Source organism: Mus musculus, chromosome 1, assembly GCF_000001635.26.
Source record: "Mus musculus strain C57BL/6J chromosome 1, GRCm38.p6 C57BL/6J".
Classification (NCBI taxonomy): domain Eukaryota; kingdom Metazoa; phylum Chordata; class Mammalia; order Rodentia; family Muridae; genus Mus; species Mus musculus.
The window spans coordinates 58973510-58996863 of record NC_000067.6 but is presented as its reverse complement, the minus strand read 5'-3'; the positions used below and the strand labels follow the sequence as shown (position 1 = coordinate 58996863).

Below are 23354 nucleotides of genomic sequence, written 5' to 3'. Positions count from 1 at the left end.
GAGCTGGTAGAACTTTTGTTCATTTTAATATCATGTACTGCTCTTCCAGGTAGAAAGAATGCAGGGACTACTTTTATTGAATGGTGGGTCCAGGCTAAGAAGCCAAAAGGAACAGCAAGAAAGGCCCAAAGCTAGTAAATACAAGAAGTGCTCCCAGTGTTCCAAAAGACTTCAGAAAAGGAAGAGCCAGCTGCCGCTATGAAGAGCAGAGGCAAGGTCACTGTGAGGCCCATCTCCCTAGCACCACTCAAAACAACAAAAGTGATCCTAGCTGTGCCAGAGGAACAAGGTAGGCACAAGAAATACAGTTGTAGTGAAGCAGAGGAGAGTGAAGAAAAGCACTGGGAGGTAGCAGGCCACTGGTCAATCGTAAGGAAGAAAACCACTGGTCAGGCTTTATTTAGCAAAGACATATTTCCCAGAAGGACATCTCAAATTCCTGTACCCCACTAAGATTTTATGACAACATTGTCACTTGCAAGCAGTATCTCTAAAACATTTCTCCATTGATATCTCTGAAGTTTTCCCTGATCAATTGCTATTATTATCCCTAATAACATTCCCCAAATAATACCCTCCTGCCTGACTTTGAACATGGATTTAGCTTTTTATAGCCACTGTACTCAACCTCAACACTACCTTGGCCTTGATAAAGCCTGATAGCGTTTGGGCTAGAACGGTACCACCAGCACCTGTTTATTAGCTCATCTGGCAGACCTTGAGGCTTGTCAGTCTCCATAATTTCATGAGCCAAGTTGTAACATATCAACAGTAGGAGCTCTGACAGGCAACGTCCATGACACCCCTCCTACCTTTGGCATCTGGCATGTGCAGGACTTTCTCAGATTGGGAGATGCTAAGGCATTGAGTGGGATGAAGTACAACTCCCTCTATGGCAGCTGCTCAGTGCTCCAGTGGACCTGTTGTCTCCTTCCTCTATGGCCCACTCTAATTTCTCTCACCTCCACTTCCCACCTCCGCAGGTCTTGGCGGCTGTGTCGATAGAGAAACTCTAACGTTCATACTTGAGGCAGAGGTATAGCCAACAAACATGAACAGAATTGCTTCTAACTGCCTATTTAGACTGAAGACAATCATTTTACAGTAACTTCCAATCTATATAGTCATATAGATGAAGAAAACCAACTGACATAGACCCCAGTTTATTACAAATTCAATTACAAACCACTTTTAAGACACTATGCTAGTTTGGATGAAAAATGTGCGATATGGTCTCATGTATCTGAACACCTAGTTGGTGTTGGTGATCAGCTCTTCGGCGATGCTCTTTGCCCTACAGGAGGAAGTACGCTGCAGAGGGTGCTCTGAGAGCTTGTAGGCTTGCCCCAGTTCCAGTTCCCCCTCTCTGCTTCCTGTGATGTAGCTGAGATAGGACCTCTTAGCTCTCTGCTCCTGCTGCTTTGCCTTCTCTGTCAGTAAGGACAACTAGCCCTCTGCAACTCTTTTGATTGTGGGATTTTATCATAGCAACAAAAATGTAACTAAAACACAATATCTCCTGCTAGGGACGCAGGGCCATTAACAACAGCATGGGCTTCAAGGTTTACCCCACTACAGAAACAAGCATATAAAAGGCCAACATGCCATTTGTCTCTAGGAGATTGCCTGAAGTTTATACCATGTTATGTAAATTATGTGTAAAAAAGAGATTCTCTCAGCAAACCAAATTAGAATCTGTGTTCTAGTTTTGTTAAGCCACACAAAATATATAAAAGAGATGTTTAATTTTATACATTTTTATTGAGCTCCCACAGGGTGCATGAATTAATGATCTATAATTTACACAGGTAGAAAAGTGTTGTTAGCCCCTTCCCCTTTAAAATGCAAATTGCATCTTCTCTTTATAGTTCAAGTGAATTATTTAATGTGAGCAAGGCTCAGTTTGATGTTGCCATATGTAAAAGGAATAGTACAAACATTTTCCCTTCTCCAAAAAAGGGCTTTATACCAGAATAAACCAGCCTGTTCATCTACCAATAGCTGATCAAAAAGGCTAGTGAATCTGGAAGAGAAGATGCTCTGGAAGCAGTGTCCTCCGAGGAAGGGTTCATTCCCCAGAGAACAGTAAAATGTAGAAGAGAATTAACTAGCTCAAAAGTTACACTGAGATCCAGAAAGTACCAGTCACAGCTTAAAAGGTGGAAAAGAAGCGGGGGATGTGCGGAAGGGCGGGCGAGCGGACACTAGCTGAGCTGGGCAGTAACTGACGAGGAAGTCGTGCGGGTGCTCTGATCTGGGCAGAGAGGGTAAATCCACGCCCCATGAACAGAGTGGTTTAACTGATCGATTCTCCAGTGCACCAACTGTATTTTCAAGTATAGATTTGTCATTTGTACCTAACAGGACCGAAGACAAGCAGCAAGGAGAGGCTGTCAAGTATAGAGGACATGAAATGATTTGGCAACCCTAGAATTCCCACACTGGGTCTTTGTCATCAGGAAACTGGAATTCCAGCTCGCTCCACGGCGACACTGGCTGCAGTGACGCTGATGGCCTGTTATAAGCAGGTGGCAACAGGGGAAGTATGGAATCCTGGCTTTCTTCTTTCATCTGTTAAAGAAACTTAAAATAGTGACATGGGCACAGAGACTCAACACAAATTTTATAAGCAATAAATAACTTTTAAAGAAATTTTAAAACTTTAAAATTATTTTTAGGTCTTTTCCTTTTAAATGCTTCTAGTTCTGACAATCGAGAAAACCAAAGACTTAAAAGCTAAATAAACTAATTTTAAGCAGAATTATTCTGCCCTGCCATTATTTCTAGGTAAGACAGACACCAGTTTTAAGTTAATGAAAATATAGTGTGTGTAACATATGTTATTTTTACTGCTTTGTTTTTGAAGAATAAAAATCTTTTAAATATTCTATATATAATTAAGGCCACTAGATGGCTCACCAGGCAAAGGTGCCAAGGGTGTTTTACACCGGTACTTGAAAATCTAAGCTCTATCCTGGGGTCCACACAATGGAGTGAGAGGGTGACTTCCACAAGTGTCCTTATGACACATTCATGAACATACACCATGTACACACACACACACACACACACACACACACACACACACACACAAATAAGCCTAAAATTAACTACTAAAAATGTTCTTATTTTAATTCTATTTTATAGGGAAGTTATTATTAAATTTTTTGTAACCCAAGTGTCCTATGAAGCCAACTAATAAAGGCCTTTAAAAATAATATTTTAAAATATTTAAAACAATGGATAATGGACCAGCTCACCTGCTTGAAGAATACATGGGACAACAAACTGCTTGCTGATGGCCTGAAATTTTTGGAAAAGTTATTAGAAAATCTAACATCAGAAAATGTGTGTATGTGTACATTATTGTGTTTGTGTGTGTGTGTATGTACACACACAAAACTGTTTTAACTTCTTAGGAGTTTCCAAAGGTGCCTTAACAGACACACTAAGAACTGATTTGTTTATGGCAGCTCAGCTGGGCGTGGCATAGGCAGCTCAGCTGGGCGTGGCATAGGCAGCTCAGCTGGGCGTGGCATGGCCACGGAAGGAGCCCAACTGCTCTCCATACCTGCTCATTACTTGGACTTGTTCTTAGCACTGACACTCTTCAGATTAAGTTTCTTGATCAAGATACGTTAATTTTATGGGAAGAGTAATATCGTAAAACTACTATAAGATGTAAAGCACGTATGTTTTATGCTACTTAGAGGTGACTAGTATTACCTTTTCTCAGGATCTTGCTGCAAACACAGCTGCACCAAGCTAAAAAAGGCAGGAGAGAACGTCTTTGTGGATGGCGTATGGAGCCGGTCACTATTGACTGTGTGAGTTCCAGTGGAGACAAGCACACTCTCTCCAATCCCAGAGTCTACTCCTGACTGGGAATTTCTCATTCTAGAGTCTGACTGAGGAAAAATACTGACATCCAGTGGGCTATACGGAGGACCTTTCAGTTTCTGTAATAGCATCTAGGAGAAAGGAAAACATCTATAGGTAAAACATGTACACAAAAGTGCTAATAAAGCTCTAGAGTCTACAATAAACATGGTCAATAGAAGTTATCTGGACCTAAGAAAGCTGTCACAGTTAAGTTCTGGAGCATTACCTGAGTCCTATGCATGTCCTGGAAAGGTACCTGCCCGCTGGCCAATTCACAGGCTGTGATCCCAACACTGTAAATATCTGACTTCACATTATATCCATGTAAATCCTGTAAGCACAATAGAGAGCCTTAGTACGAACAGCAGAGAGGTATCCAGGTGTCCTCTTGATAAAGGATGGTGAGCAATGAAAAAGAGCCCCCAAAGCACAAAATCAAGATCCACCTGATAAATGCTTTCACAATTTAAAATTCCTAACACACGTGTGAGAAGAGAAAGGTCTTGTGGCAGCCATTCACCAAAAAAACCAAGGACACAGCTGTCCTTTAGTCAAACTCAAAGACATTTGAGACACACAGACACAACAGCAGTAGCCACAGCTGACCTGTCTCAGTAGTTCTGGACTCAGCCACGGCTGCACTGATGTGCTGAACTGTGGGAAATCAAACACAGCCCTATGCCTTTGTCCGTGCTTAAGCAAACTATGCAGGTGGGACAGGCCAGAGAGGGTCACCAGGCCATCACCAGAAATGAGGATATGGCTGGCTTTAAAACTCCTAGAACAAAAAGAAACAGTCCTAAGTACTAGGAACCTGGCCAACGAAGAATGAAGAAAAGTGTGGTGAGAACATATCCTCATATTCCCTCGGAAAGCAAATACCCTTTATAAAACAGCAGTGTGCCATATGAACGGAAAATACATGACATCTTCAAGGAGTCAAGAACTCCTTAGGTACTTAATATAGCACCAGAACAGGGGGACTATCAAAGAAATGAAATGAAAGGGTTAATTTTGCTACTTGAGGATGCACTGAAGTTTACAGTAGTTATTCAAGGTTAAATGAAATAACAAAGTTTCTGTGGGATACCATCATTTATAAAGATATGTCATGTTAAAGTTCTTTTAACTGTCCTATAGATGATGCAAAAGCCTTGTTTTCCCATCTAAAACACTACATTTGGACATTATCAGAGTGGAACAGCCAATAATCTGGTAAGGTGAAAAGAACCTCCATTTGAATACATCCAACTTGGAATTTTCAGTCAGAATGCTGCTGACAAACAAGGAACTCAGCAGCAAGCGTTAAGGAGACAAAAACAAGCAAATATACTCAAAATTAATCTACAGTGAAACACAGGAACACAGGGAGAACTGGTATGTAGTATGGCGCTCTGCAGGTCTAAAGACCACTCAGGGGAAAGAACTGTATAGCTCACACAAGATAGAAACACGACATAAGCTGGAAAGTAGCTAAAGATGCTCTTTATTTTCAAAAGCAAACCAAAACAAAAAACCCAAACCTCACCACTAACAACAAAATCCCAGCTGATAATCTGGGCATGGGTTCCTCCCTACCCCCCCCCCGCCCCCCAACCTCACTAAGGCATGCTCTCTACTCTCCAGTGCCAACCCAGCATGCACACTGTGGTATGAACATTTCTGGTGAACGGACATGAATGGTGGGCACCAGTGTTATTTACTGGTCAGATATCTATTGGTTATGTTCAATTTTCATTTATTAATTTCTTATCCCTACTTTTCTAACACTTATCTTTACAAAAGTTTCTCTGGATGACTTCTTTAAAATTCTTTCTCTTGTGTAGACTGTAAATAAGCAAATACCTATGGATACAGCCATTTTGGTGCAGATAGTTCAACCCTTGTACTGCTCCAAAGAGAATGTTTCTTATTAAAGTCTCACTCATTCCATCAGGAAAGTAGGTCCTTAGGAGCTGACTTGCTGAACCTGAAAGAAAGCCCAGATATATTCAGATGAACACTTAAAGTGATTTTACTTTCAACTATGCTTTAAGTACTCTTTTCAATCATAAGGAGACGAACATGTGCCTCTTACTTTTTGAGTATAGCCAATTTCCTATGTAGACACAACTTCCCTTCAAGAATCATTGCCATCACAATCACCCAATCACCATCATCATTATCATCATGACCATCATCACCAAAACAAATAGAACTCAGGCTTGAATCTAAAACCTCATACATGGTATTACTGTGCTGTGTCCCCAGCTCTCTATCCATTTTTTAATTTTAAGGTAGAATCTCATTTAAGTTGCTGAGGTTGGCCTTGAACTTATTCTACAGCTCAGGCAGGCCTTGACTTGTGATCCTCCTGTCTCAGCTTCCTAAGTAGCTTCTAGTTTTGTGCCACCTGTGTCACCAGACCTGGATAGAAATATTTAATCCTAATCCCTAATTCCTAGACCCTTCTTTCTCCCTCCTTGCTATTTTTTTGGGAGGAGGGGCTGGGAATAGAACGTATAATATATAGCATTTGCCTACCCTGCTCAAGGCTCTGTATTCAACCCCAGTCACCACACACACACACACATACACACACACACACACACACTCCTTTTAGTGACTTTTAAAAACAGAATTTTTCAGTATTGAATAAAAATGTGTATATGTGATATTTTAAATCTAGAAGTAATTCACAAGAGCTGCTCTAAAAACCAAAGCTCTAGAATCGTTGCTATTTGTTCAGTACATTTACTGGAAAATGAGTTGTGCTAAGCACCAGGGCTTATCAGAATAGAAACTGTGAGTGATTTCCTCCTGTAAGCAGCACAGGTAAGGAAGCTGGGCACTCCTCTAGGGTCTACAGTTCACTGAGATCAGTTCACAGGACAGCAAAGCAGAGGCAAAGACAGTGTGCTTACACGGGGAAACTATTTCTGCTTGCAAAAGAGGGAAGGAAGCTGAGGGTGGGCAGTGTGTGCCAGGACACAGTACTTTCAGAGAATCAATGGTGGTTGGTGGATCACCATTCCCATTCTACTCTAAAAAAGAAGCAACAGAAATATAGTATGAAATCTAGAATTGGCCACTAAATCTATAAATTAAAAGTAACAAATGATAGATACAAGACCCCACTCTATTTTTACAATGATACCATCCATGTTAAACAATTAGTTGTTTTACTTAAAACCATTTTCTTACCGTAGGCCATAAATGGAGAAATAACCCAAAGCCAGCTGCCAACAGTGAACACTGTCCAATAAGTTGTAATATTGGGATGTTGGAAAAAGTGAGATAGAATCACTGCTCTCTAGGATAAATATAAAAGAGAAAAGACGTTTAAAAGTCACCTTTTTCTTTTTCAATATCAGTGATTGTGCCTAATACTCAAGGGAGCATGTTAGCTTTTGCTTCTAAATTTCATAGTTGTTCCAGAAAATACATGACACTGACTTGTGTTTTATAAGGCACTTTTAAAATGTCAGAAAACTTGTCCAGAAGCACACAGTGAAAAAGAAATGTCAGTTAGTTTACTTCCAAAGGGAATACATTTAAATACTGTATACGTTTTTGCTGTAGAAATGTTTAAAAACAACTAAAAATGAGGACAGGGGAAATCACTAACACATTATGGAGAGAACCACTGTAAATATTTTGGCAGAGTTTCTCCCAATCTTTTCCACCCCAAGCTACCTACCTACATACCTACCTACCTACCTACCTACCTACCTGCCGACCTGTTTTAAAAATGTTTTTACATTTATTTACTTATTTGCTGGGGAGGGACATGCACATACCACAGTACACACGTGGACACCAGAGACATAGTGCAGGAATTGCTCGTCTTTTCCCACCATGTGGGCTCCCAAGGTCAAGCTCAGGCCATGAAGTTAGGAATAAGCACCTTTACTTGCTGAGACATCTCCTCACCCGCATAGAAATAGTTTAGAATTTGAGACAATACTAAAATAAATTTCCCCCTTTGCACAAAAAAAATGATTAGAAACAACAAAGTAATTATATATGCCTGAAATATAACCCCATTAAAATTTATCAATTCTGAGGTTAATTTTGCTTAAATGATAGAAAAACTCCTTTCCTGTTTGTCATTAGACTGACTGAGGGTGTTGTCAGTCTCCAATGTAACACTGAAATATGCCACTCACTTGAAGAATTCGTAGTATTTACCAAAGTTTGAATATATTTGACCTATCAGCTAATGCATCTGCTTTCACGTGTTCTTCCCAATCTGGTAACTGCATGACTTAGTTAAATTTACTTTCTTTAACAGAACTATTAGTTGGGGACAGAAAATTTCACAATCCTCTCAAACAGACATCCCAGCCAACACTTCCTTCCTTTGTCTCATTACCTGTAAAGCTTTCAGACGTTCTTCAGTGCAGCTTTCCAGGTTTGTAATCTTTACAGTTACCAGTGTTCCTGTAGGAGTGTGCCGTGCAAGATGAACAGAGGTCAAGTTGTCAAACCCTCTTCCTGCAGTCGCACAGAAAATCCATGGTAACAGTCAGAGCAGGAAAAAAGTGGACACTGTCCACTTCAGCAAAATATGAAACTCCCTGCCGTTCCAAAACTACTAAGAAAATGAAAAGGCTCAGGTATCCTCAGCACCACAGTGACATCCATGACTCTATACCTCACTCTCCACATTTCAACCCAGGCCATTCCCAGCTACTCAAGAGAGAGGCCATTACTACCCAGTTAGGCTACACTAACTAGTTAGGTTACACTGCTGCTCAGGGAGGTGGGAGCTCCCGCATGTAGGAGATATAGCCTGCCTATCAGCAGTTCTCAATGGTACCAAGCTCAGGTCTCCACTCACATGACTCAAATTGCCTGTTGGTACGTGATTCAGACATGACCCTTACTTTAACAGCGTGTCCCTCCTGGCCTTCTTTTTATTAAAAGATACATCTTATTTTACATGTGTGGGGGTTTTGCCTACATGCATGTGTATGTATACCTCTTGCATGGTGCCATAGGATCTCCTGGATCTGGAGTTATAGATAGACAGTTGTGAAATGCCATGTGGGTGCTGGGAATTCAAACTCTACAGGAGCAGCCAGTACTCATAACTGCTCAGCCATCTCTCCAGCCCTTGACCTTTTTAAAATTGTTTTTCTTAATTTTTTGAAGTTTTCTTTAGTGCGTCTTTGTCATATTTAGCCTTCCAACTCCACCTCCATCCTCAAAAAGACATTAAGCGTTCTTTTCTTCATACCACCCTTACTTTCTTGTCCACTCAACTTTGAGTTTTCTCCATGACTTTCTAGCCATCCATCTTAAGGAACCATCTTTGGAAGAACCGAAAGACTTCTATATAACTTATTGGACAGGTTTTGCACAAAGGGTCACATGCCATACATTTTCAGGTCTCACACTTTCCTTCTAGTGGCCTGGAGCTGCCCAGACTCACTGTTTCAAAGGTCATGTAACAGGCAATGGGAAGGGAAGGCAATCTGTGAGCTTTTGTGAAGACACCTGCACCCCAGCACAGACAGAGAGTACAGGTCAGTACAGTGCGATGCCTCACACATCTGGATGGACGGTGTCTGTCAGACTGACAACTGTGTTTAGACTCTACTCACTTGTTCTGTGTTCACTTTTATTTATCAGTGTACTTTCTTTTGTCATTAAGGTTTTACTTAGGTACTAAAATGTTTTTATCAGGAGTGTATATTTTATTTACCAATATACAAAAAATAAAGGATAAGCCATTGACTGAAAACATTAAGAGTGTTTATATCTGATAAGATTTTCATTAAAAACTTATAAAGAACTCTTGGAATTTTATAAGACAAAAAGCAATTCAATAAAAATAATAGACATACGAAAAGATGCTTAATCTAGAGAAAGGCATATTAAAACAACACCACACCACTGCATATTTACAGTAACTGCTAAAATTATGTCTTGATGAACAAATTGTCATATAGGCAAACAATGGAATATTATTCAGCAATTTCAAGTCTCTCCTTACAAGCCCTAGCGACTACTGATCTGCCTGATGTATATCACAGAGGGTACCAAAAGAAAAAAGTTTGAGTCTTTTGTGCTTGGCTTCTTTCACTTAGCACAATGCTTCTGAGATTTACCCGTGATCCAAGTATCTGACTTCCCCTGTTGCTGAAAAAATGCATTAAATGGCTCCATCAGAGGAGCCATTTATGTATTCCTAGGTGGTGGGCATTTGAGTTACTTAAAGTTTCCCTAACTACTCCTACACAGGTCCTTAAGAAGACACATCTTCCTTTCTTTTTGATAAGTACCTGCACTTGAGATTTCCAAGGCATGTGGTAAATACAGGTTTGAATTTAAGAGTTGCCAAGCTGTTTCCTAATGCGGCTGGACTATTTTTGCATCCTTACTTTTTGCATGAGAGCTGAACGTGCTTGGCCCAGTCACTCCCCAAAGCCTATAAGATACCATCCCATAAGTCAATCAATCCTTTCACAATGTATAAGCCACCATGTTCAAAAGCCCCACCTCTGTGTGACCACTGGAATCCTTCCTTCATCAACAGAATTGACTCGGCAAAGCCTAATGCCCGTGGCAGAGTGCCCGCGCGCGCAGCAATGCACGGCCAAGGCTCTGACTCTGCTTGCCCAGCTTCATTTGGTTTCTTGCAAGTCTTTTCTTCTGGCCAACAATTCTGTGAGTTAGCAATATTATTCAAAACTTCCTCAGACCGCCAAGATTGCTCTCTGTAGTTTGTATTTACACAACAACAAGCAGCCCCAACTCCCCCTAAGAGGCAAGCGGCTTTTGCCCTTACTCTCCACTCCCAGGACTGCTGGATTGCTCCTCAGTCTTCTCTGTTCTGCTACTGAGTGATGAACTAAAGTTAGTTACTGCTTTCCATCCACTACATTAGTAATCTTTATACCAAAAGGCATACATACATTATAAAGCAGTCTTCAAAGCTAGGGATAGACATCTTTAAGAGGTTCCTTTAACACATCTCTCCTCTAATGCCCTCTAATGTCTCACAAGTACTCTTCTCCATGTTCGCATCCCAGAGAAGAGAAACCTCAAGTCAGAGCTTTTTTTTTTATAGCCTCAAGCCAACAGTGTCACTGCTTTTTAGTGATTAATTAGTGTTCCTGAATGTTCAGAGCAAATGTTTCACAACATAAAGCTATAAACAGGAACTGATTTTGTTTTATACTTAAATGCGAAATTTTTACAATAAAATTTGGATAAAATATAAATTAATGAGTAATTTGGATTAAGTGTCATGACTGAAAAAAAATTGTATGACTTGATTTAAATTCCTACCCTGTAAAAATTAAACCCATAAAACTAAAAACCTCCTACAAAGATTCAAGTATGTACTTAGGTTATTTAAAGTTCTCTCTATTTTTTTTCCTAAATATAATTCAGTGGAAAAGTCATACTAGACAGAACTCTTAAAATATGAGTGATTATTTTTAAACAGACATAAAATGCTTTAGAGTCAGGTAACATACCAGCTAAAATCCAATTTTATGCTGTAGGTAACAAGGAAGAAAGGCATGCCTATAAAATAATCTGTGTGCCACAGTGTGCTCTGTAGCACAGAGGAGGCAAGGGCAAGAAGCCCAGCATCATTACCTATCTCCACTTGCAGTTCATAGTGAGACACGTCAGTGGAGCAGATCACCTCACTGGCTCTAGCAGACGGAGGGGGCCGGGAAATGGCTGACTCATCAACCTGCATTGTTTTACATAATAAAAATAAAACAGAATAAACATCATTAGTCCCCCAATTTGATCTCCCTATCCCAACAGAAAATATTGACAGTACTAGAAGGTGACTGAAAAGAATATTTTAAGATCTAGAAGGAATTTAGCACTTGCTAACCGATATCAGGTTTCAGCCTGAAGAGAGAAAGGCAGAACAAAACAGATGAACAAGAGCAAGACATACTTCTCATCTCATTTTCAGTAAAACTTCTAGAAGGTTCTAAGAATAGATGATAACTGTTAAGTGTTTAAAGGAGGAACTGCAAGGACTGTGAGGATATTCTAGGCTGTGTTCTTGCTTTGAGTCTGAGGTATATGCTTTGTTAACAGTAAAGACGTCTTTCATATGATAAAATGAAGTAAGAGAAGGTCAGAGAGAAACATAACCCTAAGGAGACGGGAGGTCAGTGTTACAGGCCTGCCAGCTGAAGGTGCCCGTAGCAGTGTGAGGTCTCGTGGGGTGCTCTGGAGTCAGCGGCAAGTCTGTATCTAACTATAGCAGCAGTGAAATAGCACACAGGAAGGAGAAAGAGGAGGCCTAACCTACTAGCATAATATGATATCCATGAGGATGTCCTAAAGGACACAGGACCCCAAAGGACACTAAGAAGCCTTTACAGGAACTAGCAGGTGGCAAGAATCTTGTTACTGCCTCTAAGGAGGCAAGAAGGAAGTGGGGGAACCAACAGTATGATGTGAGGAATTGGGCTAACTCCATTCATATCTAACTCTTTAATCAGGAGAAACAGGTTAAAGCCAGTAGATGGAGTTATATAGATGGTGACAAGTATGTTTCCAAAACTTGAGAACAGACTGATAACCCTTTACTTATGGTGAAGCACAAATAAAAGGGCATGGAAGAGAATTCTATCATACAATTGAAAGTAAGTCCAATTTGGGGTGGGATGATACCATAAGCTAATTTGGCTGTTTTAGAATAGGGAGCATTCAGATAAACAGATGTAAAGAAAACATAAAATAAAAAGAAGAGTGTATAACAATGTCTTAAAATTTTAAAGTGATATCAATCTGTAAGACTTAGAAATGCTAGACACATAAAGCACCAAGGTTTATTTTCATAACTTATAAAATGGCAGGGGGCAGAGATGGCTCAGTGGTTAAGAGCATTGGCTGCTCTTCTAGAGGACACAGGTTCAATTCCCAACACCCACATGGCAGCTAACCATAACTGGAGTTATAAGTGTAACTCCAGTTCCAGGGAATCAAATGGTCTCTCCTAGACTCTGCAGGCACTTCATGCATGTGGTACACAGACATACATGCAGGCTAAACACAAATAAAATATGTGCATGATTATGGGCTGAAATCAGCTAACCACCCCACCTCTAATTGCCTCCATCTATTGCAGGAGGGAAATAGTCTTCTTAAAACTAGATGTTACAAGCAAATATTCAAAGGCTATGGGTCTTTTTTGTTGGCTGAGGTTTTTTTATTTTGTCTGTTGTTTTTGAGACAGGGTCTAGCTCTTCAACCCAAAGTCTCCTCCTGTCCTAGTCTGTCTTGTTATGAACCCATAGTGAACTCCTAACTCACTCAAGAGCAACTGTATGTCCAACACTTCTAATCTTCTTTTTCTAGTTTTGCTTTTCCTTCCTTCCTTCCTTCCTTCCTTCCTTCCTTCCTTCCTTCCTTCCTTCCTTCCTTCCTTCCTTTTTCTTAAGGAAAGGTTTCCTAGCCCAGATACTGGCCTTGAATTTGTGGCAATCCTCCTGTCGCAATCTCTCAAGAGTTAGTAGTACAGACACAGCCATTATACCTGGCAACAGACCAATTTTCAAAAAGTAGAATAAATAAAGCAGCAAGTCTGATGTTTCTTCCCAGAAGAGGCTGAGATCAAATTGACAGTGAAAATATGAACCATGAAGAAAATGTCACCGTAATGACAATAAGACAGCATGGGCTGACAGAAACTCATCTCAAACTAACCTCACTTCTCTTATTATTAATTTAACTACTAGAGAACTACAAAGCGAAGTTATGGCTTGCTCCCTGTCCTAGTTTCATGTCTGCTTCTGTGATAAGATATCCTGACAAAAGCTAACTTAGGAAGAAAGGGTGTACTTTAGCTTACAGTTCCAAAGGAATACAGTCTACCACAGCAACAAAAGCAGAATTGGAGAAGCAAGAGGCCAGCTCATTACACAGCCTCAGAGGTGAGGGGCAGAGGCAGAGCAGGAAGGAAGACAAGGCTAAAGTGGAAACCTAGGGGTTTTGGGGGAAGTCTGTATCTGAAGGTGTTTTGCTGGGGCAGGCCTGTGAAGGAATGTTTTCCTGAAGCAGACACAGATGAAAGGATGTCTAGTTAAAGCAAATACATGAAAGGACACATGATGCCAAGAAGGATCCAACAGATGGTGGACGACGCTGGATGGTATTGGTACACTTTGCTATACCTTAATCTTAATGGTCATTGTTGTTGTGACTTCATAAGAAAGAAATGCACCAAAAAACTTCTGGTGGTGTTCTGGCAGCTTCTTGCTGCTTCTGTGGACTCAGGCTGATACAGACTCACGTGGAGTCTTGCTAAGACATACTCATGTGGTGAGGCAAGACCCATGGGAGAACACATGATGTCTGGAGGGAATATAAATAGGAGTCAAAGGACAGTGATGAGGGCTTGCATAGCTAGCTTTGCAACACTTTGTTGGTCTCATGTCTTAGTCTTCACTGATCTTCATTTTGTAGAGAGGCACAGAAGAGAACTTTTCCTGTTTCTGTGCTGGTCATGGTCACTCCTGCTGACTTGTGCTGATTCGGTAGAGGCCTGGCTTTCTGCTGGGTCATGCCACCGCTGCTGATTTGTGTTTTTTTACCCCGACATTATTGAACTGGGCTGCTGCTATACATTCTGACAAAGCAGATTAGATTTGCTCCAAAGAACTAGTTCTAAACATGTCCACTTCCCCCATATCCAACCCTTTCTTCTACTACCTTTGGTGGGCTAGGAAGGGTAAAGCATTTAAAACCCCATATTAAAAGTAGAATTTAAAAATTTTTAAGCCAACACCAGGCTATAAAACCTCAAGGCTCCCTCCTAGGGATGGACTTCTATCAAGGCTCCCTACTTCCTGTCGGTTCCGTATCCTTCTCAAACAGCACCAACAGCTAAGGACCAAGTGCTCAAACACATAAGCTATGGGGATATTTCACATTCAAAATACAACTATCTTTATCCCAGTAGATTGTTTAATGACTTCCTGAAGATGCAAAAGGCCCAATTTAAGCAGAAAAATCTGGTAGATATCTCTAAAAACACTTCACGGAAGATGGTTTCACTGGTTTGGTTTTTAAACCATGCATTGAAGTCTGTTCCTTAGTTATCTCAGAGTCAGAAACTGAATTTAGCCAGCAAACCTAGAGTATATTCTTATTAACGGTATTGTTTAGGCAAGTATATCTTTAGCATCATCAGGCTTAAGTGAAGTCTCATGGGAAACAAAATTAAAATTAGAAGTTTTATAATGGGAAACTAATGTAAGATGTCAAAGTACTTAAATTGGTATCATTGTAACCTAACATTTAATCCAGTGTACAGTAAGTATCCAGCCTGACAAAAAGCTACAAGTTGTCAGTAGGAGACAACTGATACTGCTCTTATGCATCAGCCCCGGGAGCACTCAGGAGGCCTTGCTAAGCTCTGGGAGCACCCAGGAGGCCTTGGTAAGCTCTAGGCACCAGTTTCCATCCCAGAACTTCTCCAGTTTGCTTTTCCTCATGGAACTTCAAGTCAGGCCTCTCTTTCCCTCACTGAAGATTTTTTTTTTTTTTTTTTTTTTGGTCCAACTTAAAATACAAAAGGGCTCCAAGCCCAGAGGTTAAGAAGAATACTAGCATGGGAATTTCTAGAGTTTTGGGGCTCAATAACAGCACAGAGCCAAGTCATGTGCCTGACTTACCTCAGTCTAAAGAAAGGGTTAGAGACCACCTCCTATTACACACAAAGGCATGTGCCTTGAAGATGGAATTCTTGTGAATAAACATGGCTCTGGTTAAAGGAAGGCCTGTGTGAGTTTTTTTTCTTTTGCTGTCCATCGCAATGCTACATGCTGGCCACCAATATAGAAGCTCTGTGTATGTGTGTGTGTGTTCCAAGAACTTAAATGGTTAGTAGCAGGAGAGAACACCACCAGGACTTATTAAAATATTCATACTATAGGCCTGAGATAAACTATAAGTAAAAATAACTGGAATTACTTTATGCTATAACAAAATTTTCTAAGCAGGTTTCACTGTATAGCAAAATTTGTAGTATAAATTAAGAATTAAGAGGAGTAAAGATTTCAGAGACATATTACCAAGTATAACCCTTTATATTGCTTAGTATGTCAGACAAAGATGAATAAGACTAGGGCGCCCCTTATATGGGGATCACATTATGCTGGAAGAAACACAGACCCCACTCACTGTAAGACAGTATGTTGACAAGTATCCCATGAGAATGTCCTGACAGTGACAGCACAATGAAATGAAAAGACCTGGGGAAGAGTTTACAGATACAAAATGGAATCAATTCTTTACAGATGAGGAGAAATTTCAGGGGAGGGCAGAAACAAGGGTATTTCAAGCAGAGAGAAGATATTCCCAGTAAGAAAGGAAACTCAAATACTGGTCATACACAATACCATTGAGAGTCTCAATCATGCTCAGAGATTTGGACTTTACCGGTTGGCTTCAAAGTGGCATGAGTGGGCATCTTGGAACAGTACTGAAGGCTGCAAGTGTGCACAGACTACAGGCCGGGTGGAGCCTGAGTGCCCCTGCTCCTCAAGGGAGAGGGGGAGGCAGCGTAGGGAGAACGCCAGCGGCAGTGTAAGGAGAACGCCAGCATCCTAGCATGTAGGAGAAATAGTCGTGCTTTCATTAGCCAAAGGGAAAGGTACAGGGGATGGAAAGATTTGGATGAAGATTAAAGTGTCACTCAAATCAGTAGAAATGCTCTGGGAAAACAATCTAATCAGATGTATTCTATAGATACCCCAGGACCCTGGGAAGCGTAAATCTGGTAATCAACCATGTTCCTCTCAGAACACCCGAGAAAGCTCCAGGACAGCGTGAAGCCTCAGCAACTGAAACCACAGCAATCTGTGACACTGCTCGGAAAGAGCAGGTTAAGAAGAGGTCAGTTACAAATCCATGGAGACCAGCAGGGAAGAGAAGAGTCAGCAAAGAGTGTCACAGAAGGCAAAGGAGAAGCACGGTCTGGGGTCAACCATTTTCTTACCAAGTACTGATGGATACTGGTTTCAGACTGTTTTTCGGGTCTGAGTGATTCGACTCGTGTTCGTGAAGCACAGAAACAATCCTGGAAGTCAGAAATACTTGAGATAAGTGAAAAGCGTAGCACACACACAGGCCTGGCTTGTGTATACGAAAGACCCAGGATCTGGGCTGGAAGCAGAATCAAAAGCCAACTTGGTAGAGGTACTGATGGGGATGGGGCCTGGAAGCAGCCAGGCGCACAGATGGCAACGTCACTCCGTTATGGTTGTGCTCAGTGCCATCTCTGCACCTTGCCTTCACTTTTCTTGAGGTTATGAATCTATTTTAACTGTTGGTCTTCATTTATAAGTCTTTTAACACCTCATACATCTGCCAAATTCCTAAATATTTGGCTAAAAATGATCATCCTCTGACTATTAAGCTAAAAACTATTTTGCTGTACCAATAGTTTTTATCTTTTTCTCAGATAGTTTTGAATATAAGGAAGCATGATTTTCTACATTAAACCATTTGTTTAATTATGAACTTATTGAATATGTTTGTAACCAACTTTGATATTTTTTTTTATATTTTTTATTAGGTATTTTCCTCATTTATATTTCCAATGCTATCCCAAAAGTCCCCCATACCCTCCCCTCCCCACTCCCCTACCCACCCACTCCCACTTCTTGCCCCTGGTGTTCCCCTGTACTGGGGCATATAAAGTTTGCATGTCCAATGGGCCTCTCTTTCCATTGATGGCCGATTAGGCCATCTTCTGATACATATGCAGCTAGAGACACGAGCTCCAGGGGGGTACTGGTTAGTTCATATTGTTGTTCCACCTATAGGGTTGCAGATCCCTTTAGTTCCTTGGGTACTTTCTCTAGCTCCTCCATTGGGGGCCCTGTGATCCATCCAATAGCTGACTGTGAGCATCCACTTCTGTGTTTGCTAGGCCCTGGCATAGTCTCACAAGAGACAGCTCTATCTGGGTCCTTTCAGCAAAATCTTGTTAGTGTATGCAATGGTGTCAGCGTTTGGAAGCTGATTATGGGATGGATCCCCGGATATGGCAGTCTCTAGATGGTCCATCCTTTCGTAACAGCTCCAAACTTTGTCTCTGTAACTCCTTCCATGGGTGTTTTGTTCCCAATTCTAAGAAGGGGCAAAGTGTCCACACTTTGGTCTTCGTTCTTCTTGAGTTTCATGCATTTAGCAAATTGTATCTTATATCTTGGGTATCCTAAGTTTCTCGGCTAATATCCATTTATTAGTGTGTACATATTATGTGAGTTCCTTTGTGATTGGGTTACCTCACTCAGGATGATGCCCTCCAGATCCATCCATTTGCCTAGGAATTTCATAAATTCATTCTTTTTAATATCTGAGTAGTACTCCATTGTGTAAATGTACCACATTTTCTGTATCCATTCTTCTGTTGAGGGGCATCTGTGTTCTTTCCAGCTCTGGCTATTATAAATAAGGCTGCTATGAACATAGTGGAGCATGTGCCCTTCATACCAGTTGGACAAACATGTTCAACTCAAAGCAAATTAAGAGACTTGCTTCTATTACCAAAATTTATATTTTCCTGAATATCAATTCATGGTTCTACTATCAGGAATTGCCCATAATGAAATGTAATATCTACACTATCTATCCCATCATCAATTAGTGGAATGATACTGATCCATTTAGGAAGGAAAAAGTTAGGAGTATGTGAGAGGTGTTTACAGTAAACGATTCTCTAGTGCCTCATCCCCATCCCCGCCCCCACCCCGTGTGAGCAGCAAACACTGCATCGGGTGATTCCCAGAGTGCACTCATGTCTATTCACACAACTGTCAGTTACAGGAGTAATCACAACCTTACTTTTACAATGCACCAAAATTGCTCAACAACTAGTGTTTTCCAACCAGGCCGATCTACTAATTATTTTAAAGTGAATTCAGAACTGGGAGTCTCTGAATCGTCACTCAGACTCAGAGACTAATGAAGGGCACTACATGTCTTTTCTCATTTGCGACATGATGTAAAACTGTTTAAGTCTTCACATTCCTTTAGGACAGGGATCAACAAACTCTGCTCTAGCTCATATTCAGGTTTTAGCTGTTTTATTTTTCATTTCCTCACTGCTGACTGATGGCTGCTCTTGAGCTACTGGGGCAGAAGAGCAGCATGCTTTATCATCTTCTGGCTTTTACACAAAGTATTTGCTGACTCTGCTTTAAAGAATGAAGCATTTTAACACATTTTCCAGATGCACACATTTAAAGCGCTATGTTATATATTTCCCATAAAGAGCATCTGGAGTCTCCTGATGTCACAGTTCTATCTCTCAGCCTGTGTGGCTGTGAGAGCACAATGCCAGGCGTGAGTCTCCACACTGGCTCTAACCATGAGCAAACTTAAATGAGGATGCTGTCTGTCCTCCCAAGGTCCCACAATTTAAAGAGCAAGATCGATGACTTAATATTAACCTCCCCCTTCCAAACACTATACTGTATACAACAGAAAGTCCCAAGCTACTTAATCTAAAGCAGATGCCATGTATCTAACAAACAAATATATTCCATCTGTAGCTCATATAACGTATTAATTCAATTTTTTTTGGTCTGACTAAGTCGAAGGTTAAATGCTATATGCTATCTTATCTGTGTTAGGTCACATGAAAATTTATAAAAGGATTTTTGAAGTTTTTTAAAAAATGTAAAGCTAACAAGATATGACTGGCATCTAAGCAAACTATATGAAAACAAATAGATCTGGGACAAAGAATTGGAAGAGTGGGTATATTTAAAGACAGTGTAGGAGAAACTTATTTTGAAAAAGACAAAACTCAATGAGAGTTTAACATCATTCTCAAGACCACAGGTCATTCAGGTCAAAGCATCTCAGAGCTTAAATCTGAATGTCTTTTGTTCCAGATCAAACTACTCTGATGGTATAAAATTATAACAAAACTTACCAAAAGAGACATTGAATCGCTTTAGTTCACAGAAAGTGAAAAAAATTCCCATCTATTCCAAAGAAGATGTTTCTTTTATCTTCCCTTCAAGTTGCAGATATAGCCCACTATAAAAACAAAAGCAAAATTATTTAGATTTGCATAAACTCCTTGAAGAACTAGATGTTATAATTTATCAGATACTTAGACAGCTGCTCATTGGCACAAAGGCCAGTGCCACTTCTGAGCATCAGGGGAGCATCCTCTCAGAGACAGTGGGGAGATGAAATGGCTGGATTACAAATAAATAAAACAACAATAATAAAAAATGACAGGAAAAAAGCATTGTTCTTAGCCAGCTCCTGAAAGGAAGAATGCTAAAGAGATTTTTCTATTTCCAAAGTCACAAGATACTGCCTCTATCCTATCTTTTTCTGCCCTGAACAAACATGAAGGCAACAGAGAAGCAGTGTTGAACCGTCTTTATATAAGTAGTGTCACTCGAAAATAAATCCTAAGAATTTCCAATGATTCCATTTACAAGTAGACTTTGAGAATCTCCGCAGATTTCTGACTAACCACCTACTAACTCATTTGAGGTCCAGGATTCACAAATTTGAAACAGGGTTTGTAATGGGCTAAGAAAAACACTTTGTAGTTTTCATGTAAAAATGATGTTCTCAACTGTTTGTTGACAGACTCAAAATTAAGCATTTTATTATGCAAGCAACTCTTGTCCATTTTCATTGATATATTCAGAACATGGTAACTTCTTCAGGTTCATAGAGCTACGAACTGACCACCCAAATCTTCTGGGTCTTTTTCAATAGAGAGGGGGAGTATTTGCTAGAGTTGGTTGGTCCTTTCTAAACATCACCTCTTGAAACTGGTTCCAGTACTTCATCTTAGTCAAAGCCCATATTTGATCAAGGCATCCACAAATAGCTAAACAAAACGAGGAAAGGAAGTTTATAGACCATAGATATTACAAAGTATTATCCAATTTTATTGCTTAGGGAAGAAGTGGATTTTCTCAGGAGAACCTCTGTAAGCCAAAGGTAGAGGAAGGAAAAGAAGGACTGGAAAACTTACTCTTGTCACCTGCCAAGAATTAATGCGAACTTAAGGCATGGGGGTAGGAGGCTGGGTATGAGACGAGGAGATCGATGCCTGGGTTGCCTATCCTTCAGGATGACTGAGAGCAGACGAATGTATGACATTTTGTATACACTCTAGGATATAAAAGACAGGCATGGCAGGGCAGTGCTGGCATGCACCTTTAAGCCCAGAACTCAAGGCTACCCTGGTCTACAGAGCTAATTCCAGGACAGCCAGGGAAACACAAGGGAACTTTCTCAACAAACAAACAAACAAAGCAACAAAGACAAGTGCAACACTTTAAGACAAAATATTGAGGATCATAGGAAAAGCAAGCTGGGGACTTGTGAATAACAATGAAAATATTCACAGCTTGTGACCCAGTAAAAGCTCACTTTTATCAATCTATTCTAAGGTAACACCCAAATAAGGAAGGAAACCGCACAGAGAAAGTCTGTATTAACACACTTAATGAATAGCCACTGTGGGATGGGAGCTGGTGAGCCCGAAAGACACCCCCCCCCAACACACACACACACACACACACACACACACACACACACACACAAGTAATTAACACCAGGCCCTGACCTGCTGCTGACTTTACCTGAGGCGGTCTGGTGATTAATTTGTGGTTACCATGATTCTGTATCTGCTTTACAGCACGTTGTTATTGGGTTTGTTGTTTTAAACAACAAAACAATTTGAAAAAAGTCAGGTCACAGTCTTCTAGAACTGTTACTACCAGTGGGGTGGTTTAATCTCAGAAGTTTTACCTTCAGCATACCACACTATTAACAGATAATTTTTCAAGACATTTTGAGGTCAGGGCAGCAGCTGCACATGGCAAAGGAGTTGAATGAAAGATCTGCTGTTAGTTTTTGCTACTATGCTAAGATTATAAATCCTTAAAAGTAAATTATAAAGTAAAAAAATAAAGAAGCTTGCTGAGGCTTGGTGGAACATGCCTTTAATTCCAGCATTCAGGAGGCAGAGGCAGACGCAGGCTGATCTTTGTGAGTTCTAAGCCATCTAGGGATACCAACATAGTGAGACCCCATCTTTAAAATATGTGTGTATGTATTTACTCATAAATGTGTGCATATATATGTATATATATATGTGTGTGTGTGTATGTATATATATATGTGTATATATATATATGTATATGTATATATATATATATATATATATATTTAAGAAACCTGTATTCCTAAACATAATGATGAGTACTTCAGTGTAGTCCCTTGCAATTGTACCTAAAAAGCTAACCACAATAAAGCTTTATAAATAATCTAATTTGTTGCATAATATAGAAGTCATACCCAGGCCTTTCATTTGAAAGGTTAACACTTTAAATGGACACCAGAGGGGCTATGTATTTACAAGACTTGGGTTTTGCGTTAATCGAGGTATTCAATGGTCTACTGTTACAGGAAATGCCGACAAAAACAAAAAACCTACCAATACTCTTTGTTAGGCTTCAAAATTACAGTAATTCTCAAGGTGATCTTGAAATCTCATAAAACCTTAACAAAGATCATAGCGAAGCACACAGCTTAATCCAATTTTCCAAACTTAGTATCATGACTCATGGTTTCAACAAATATTTACGGAGTGCCAAGCACTGTGCTATGCAGGTGCTGTCACAAATCATGATCAAGTTTGGAGGAAAGGTATTTGACATAACAAACCCACGAGGGGAAAACAAGACATCAAATGTAAACACTGAAGACAAAACGAAGCCTGGACATTTAATTTGGAAAAAGGTCCCTTCGACGTCTCTGAGCAGACAGGTCTGGGGCCAGAGTGTCTTCAGCTTGGGAAGTCGCCAGGCCTGTGTGCGCTACCAAAGGTAAGAGCTGGGGGAGCGGGGCGGCGGTAGCTGGGTTCCTGCACCTGGCACCGCTGCTGGGCACCCGGGAGCCCCGGCCCCCCCGTGCGCTGGCACAGAGACAGAGAGCGGGAGCCGGCGTCCCGCAGACTCCAGCGGCTGCTCGGCCGGCCGTGTCAACTCCGGTAAGGAGCGGAGGCGAGGACTGGCCTTGTAGCCTTCCGCTGTGCACCTACCGACCTGCGTTCCCTGTCGCTCCCCGGGTCCCCACACCATCCCGTGCTGGCCTGCCTCCCCTCATTACCTAGGCGGTGACCAAGGCCAGCGACTCTCCAGACAGCGGGCGCTGAGGGGAGGCGACACGCGCGAGCCCCGGGACCTGCCTCGCGAAGGGGCGAGGCGAAAACACTAGGCCGGCTTCCAGGGTGAGCCTCAAGGCACAGAAGTGCAGCACGGCCTGGAGAAGGCCGGTCGGCCTGGACTTCTGCCCTAGCCCGGGGCAACCGGCCGGGACGGGATTCGCCCCACCCCAGCGGGGTCGGGGCCCGCCGCTCCGCCCCACCGCGCCTCCAGCTTCTAGCTCTGGAGTGAGGAGGCGGGGCCCTCGAGCTGTAGGCGGGACGGAAAGCAAACTACAGTTCCCAG

The 23354-nt window shown here is 41.2% G+C and overlaps 2 protein-coding genes across 3 annotated transcripts in view; one reads left to right on the top strand and one right to left on the bottom strand.

The window, feature by feature from the left end:
* Nucleotides 1-1741: 1741 nt before the first annotated feature.
* Stradb (STE20-related kinase adaptor beta) lies at nt 1742-23342 on the bottom strand. Of its 2 annotated transcripts, NM_172656.6 has the most exons (12): nt 23014-23342; nt 19799-19905; nt 16850-16930; nt 11476-11575; nt 8237-8358; nt 7066-7174; nt 5728-5851; nt 4489-4660; nt 4109-4213; nt 3727-3971; nt 3261-3303; nt 1742-2571 (listed from the first exon to the last, which is right to left on the bottom strand). In NM_172656.6, exons 2-12 carry the CDS (start codon nt 19808-19810, stop codon nt 2428-2430), a joined length of 1257 nt encoding a protein of 418 aa, NP_766244.4. In that variant the 5' UTR covers nt 19811-19905; nt 23014-23342; the 3' UTR covers nt 1742-2427. The 2 variants fall into 2 exon arrangements, 1 of the variants encoding a protein (NP_766244.4); NR_151686.1 differs by lacking the exon at nt 4489-4660.
* Nucleotides 22519-23354, top strand: part of Trak2 (trafficking protein, kinesin binding 2) — a 73897-nt gene continuing 73061 nt past the window's right edge. The window contains exon 1 of the mRNA XM_030242947.1: nt 22519-22730. The gene's annotated coding sequence lies outside the window, so the exon portion shown is untranslated. The remainder of the gene's footprint in view (nt 22731-23354) is intronic.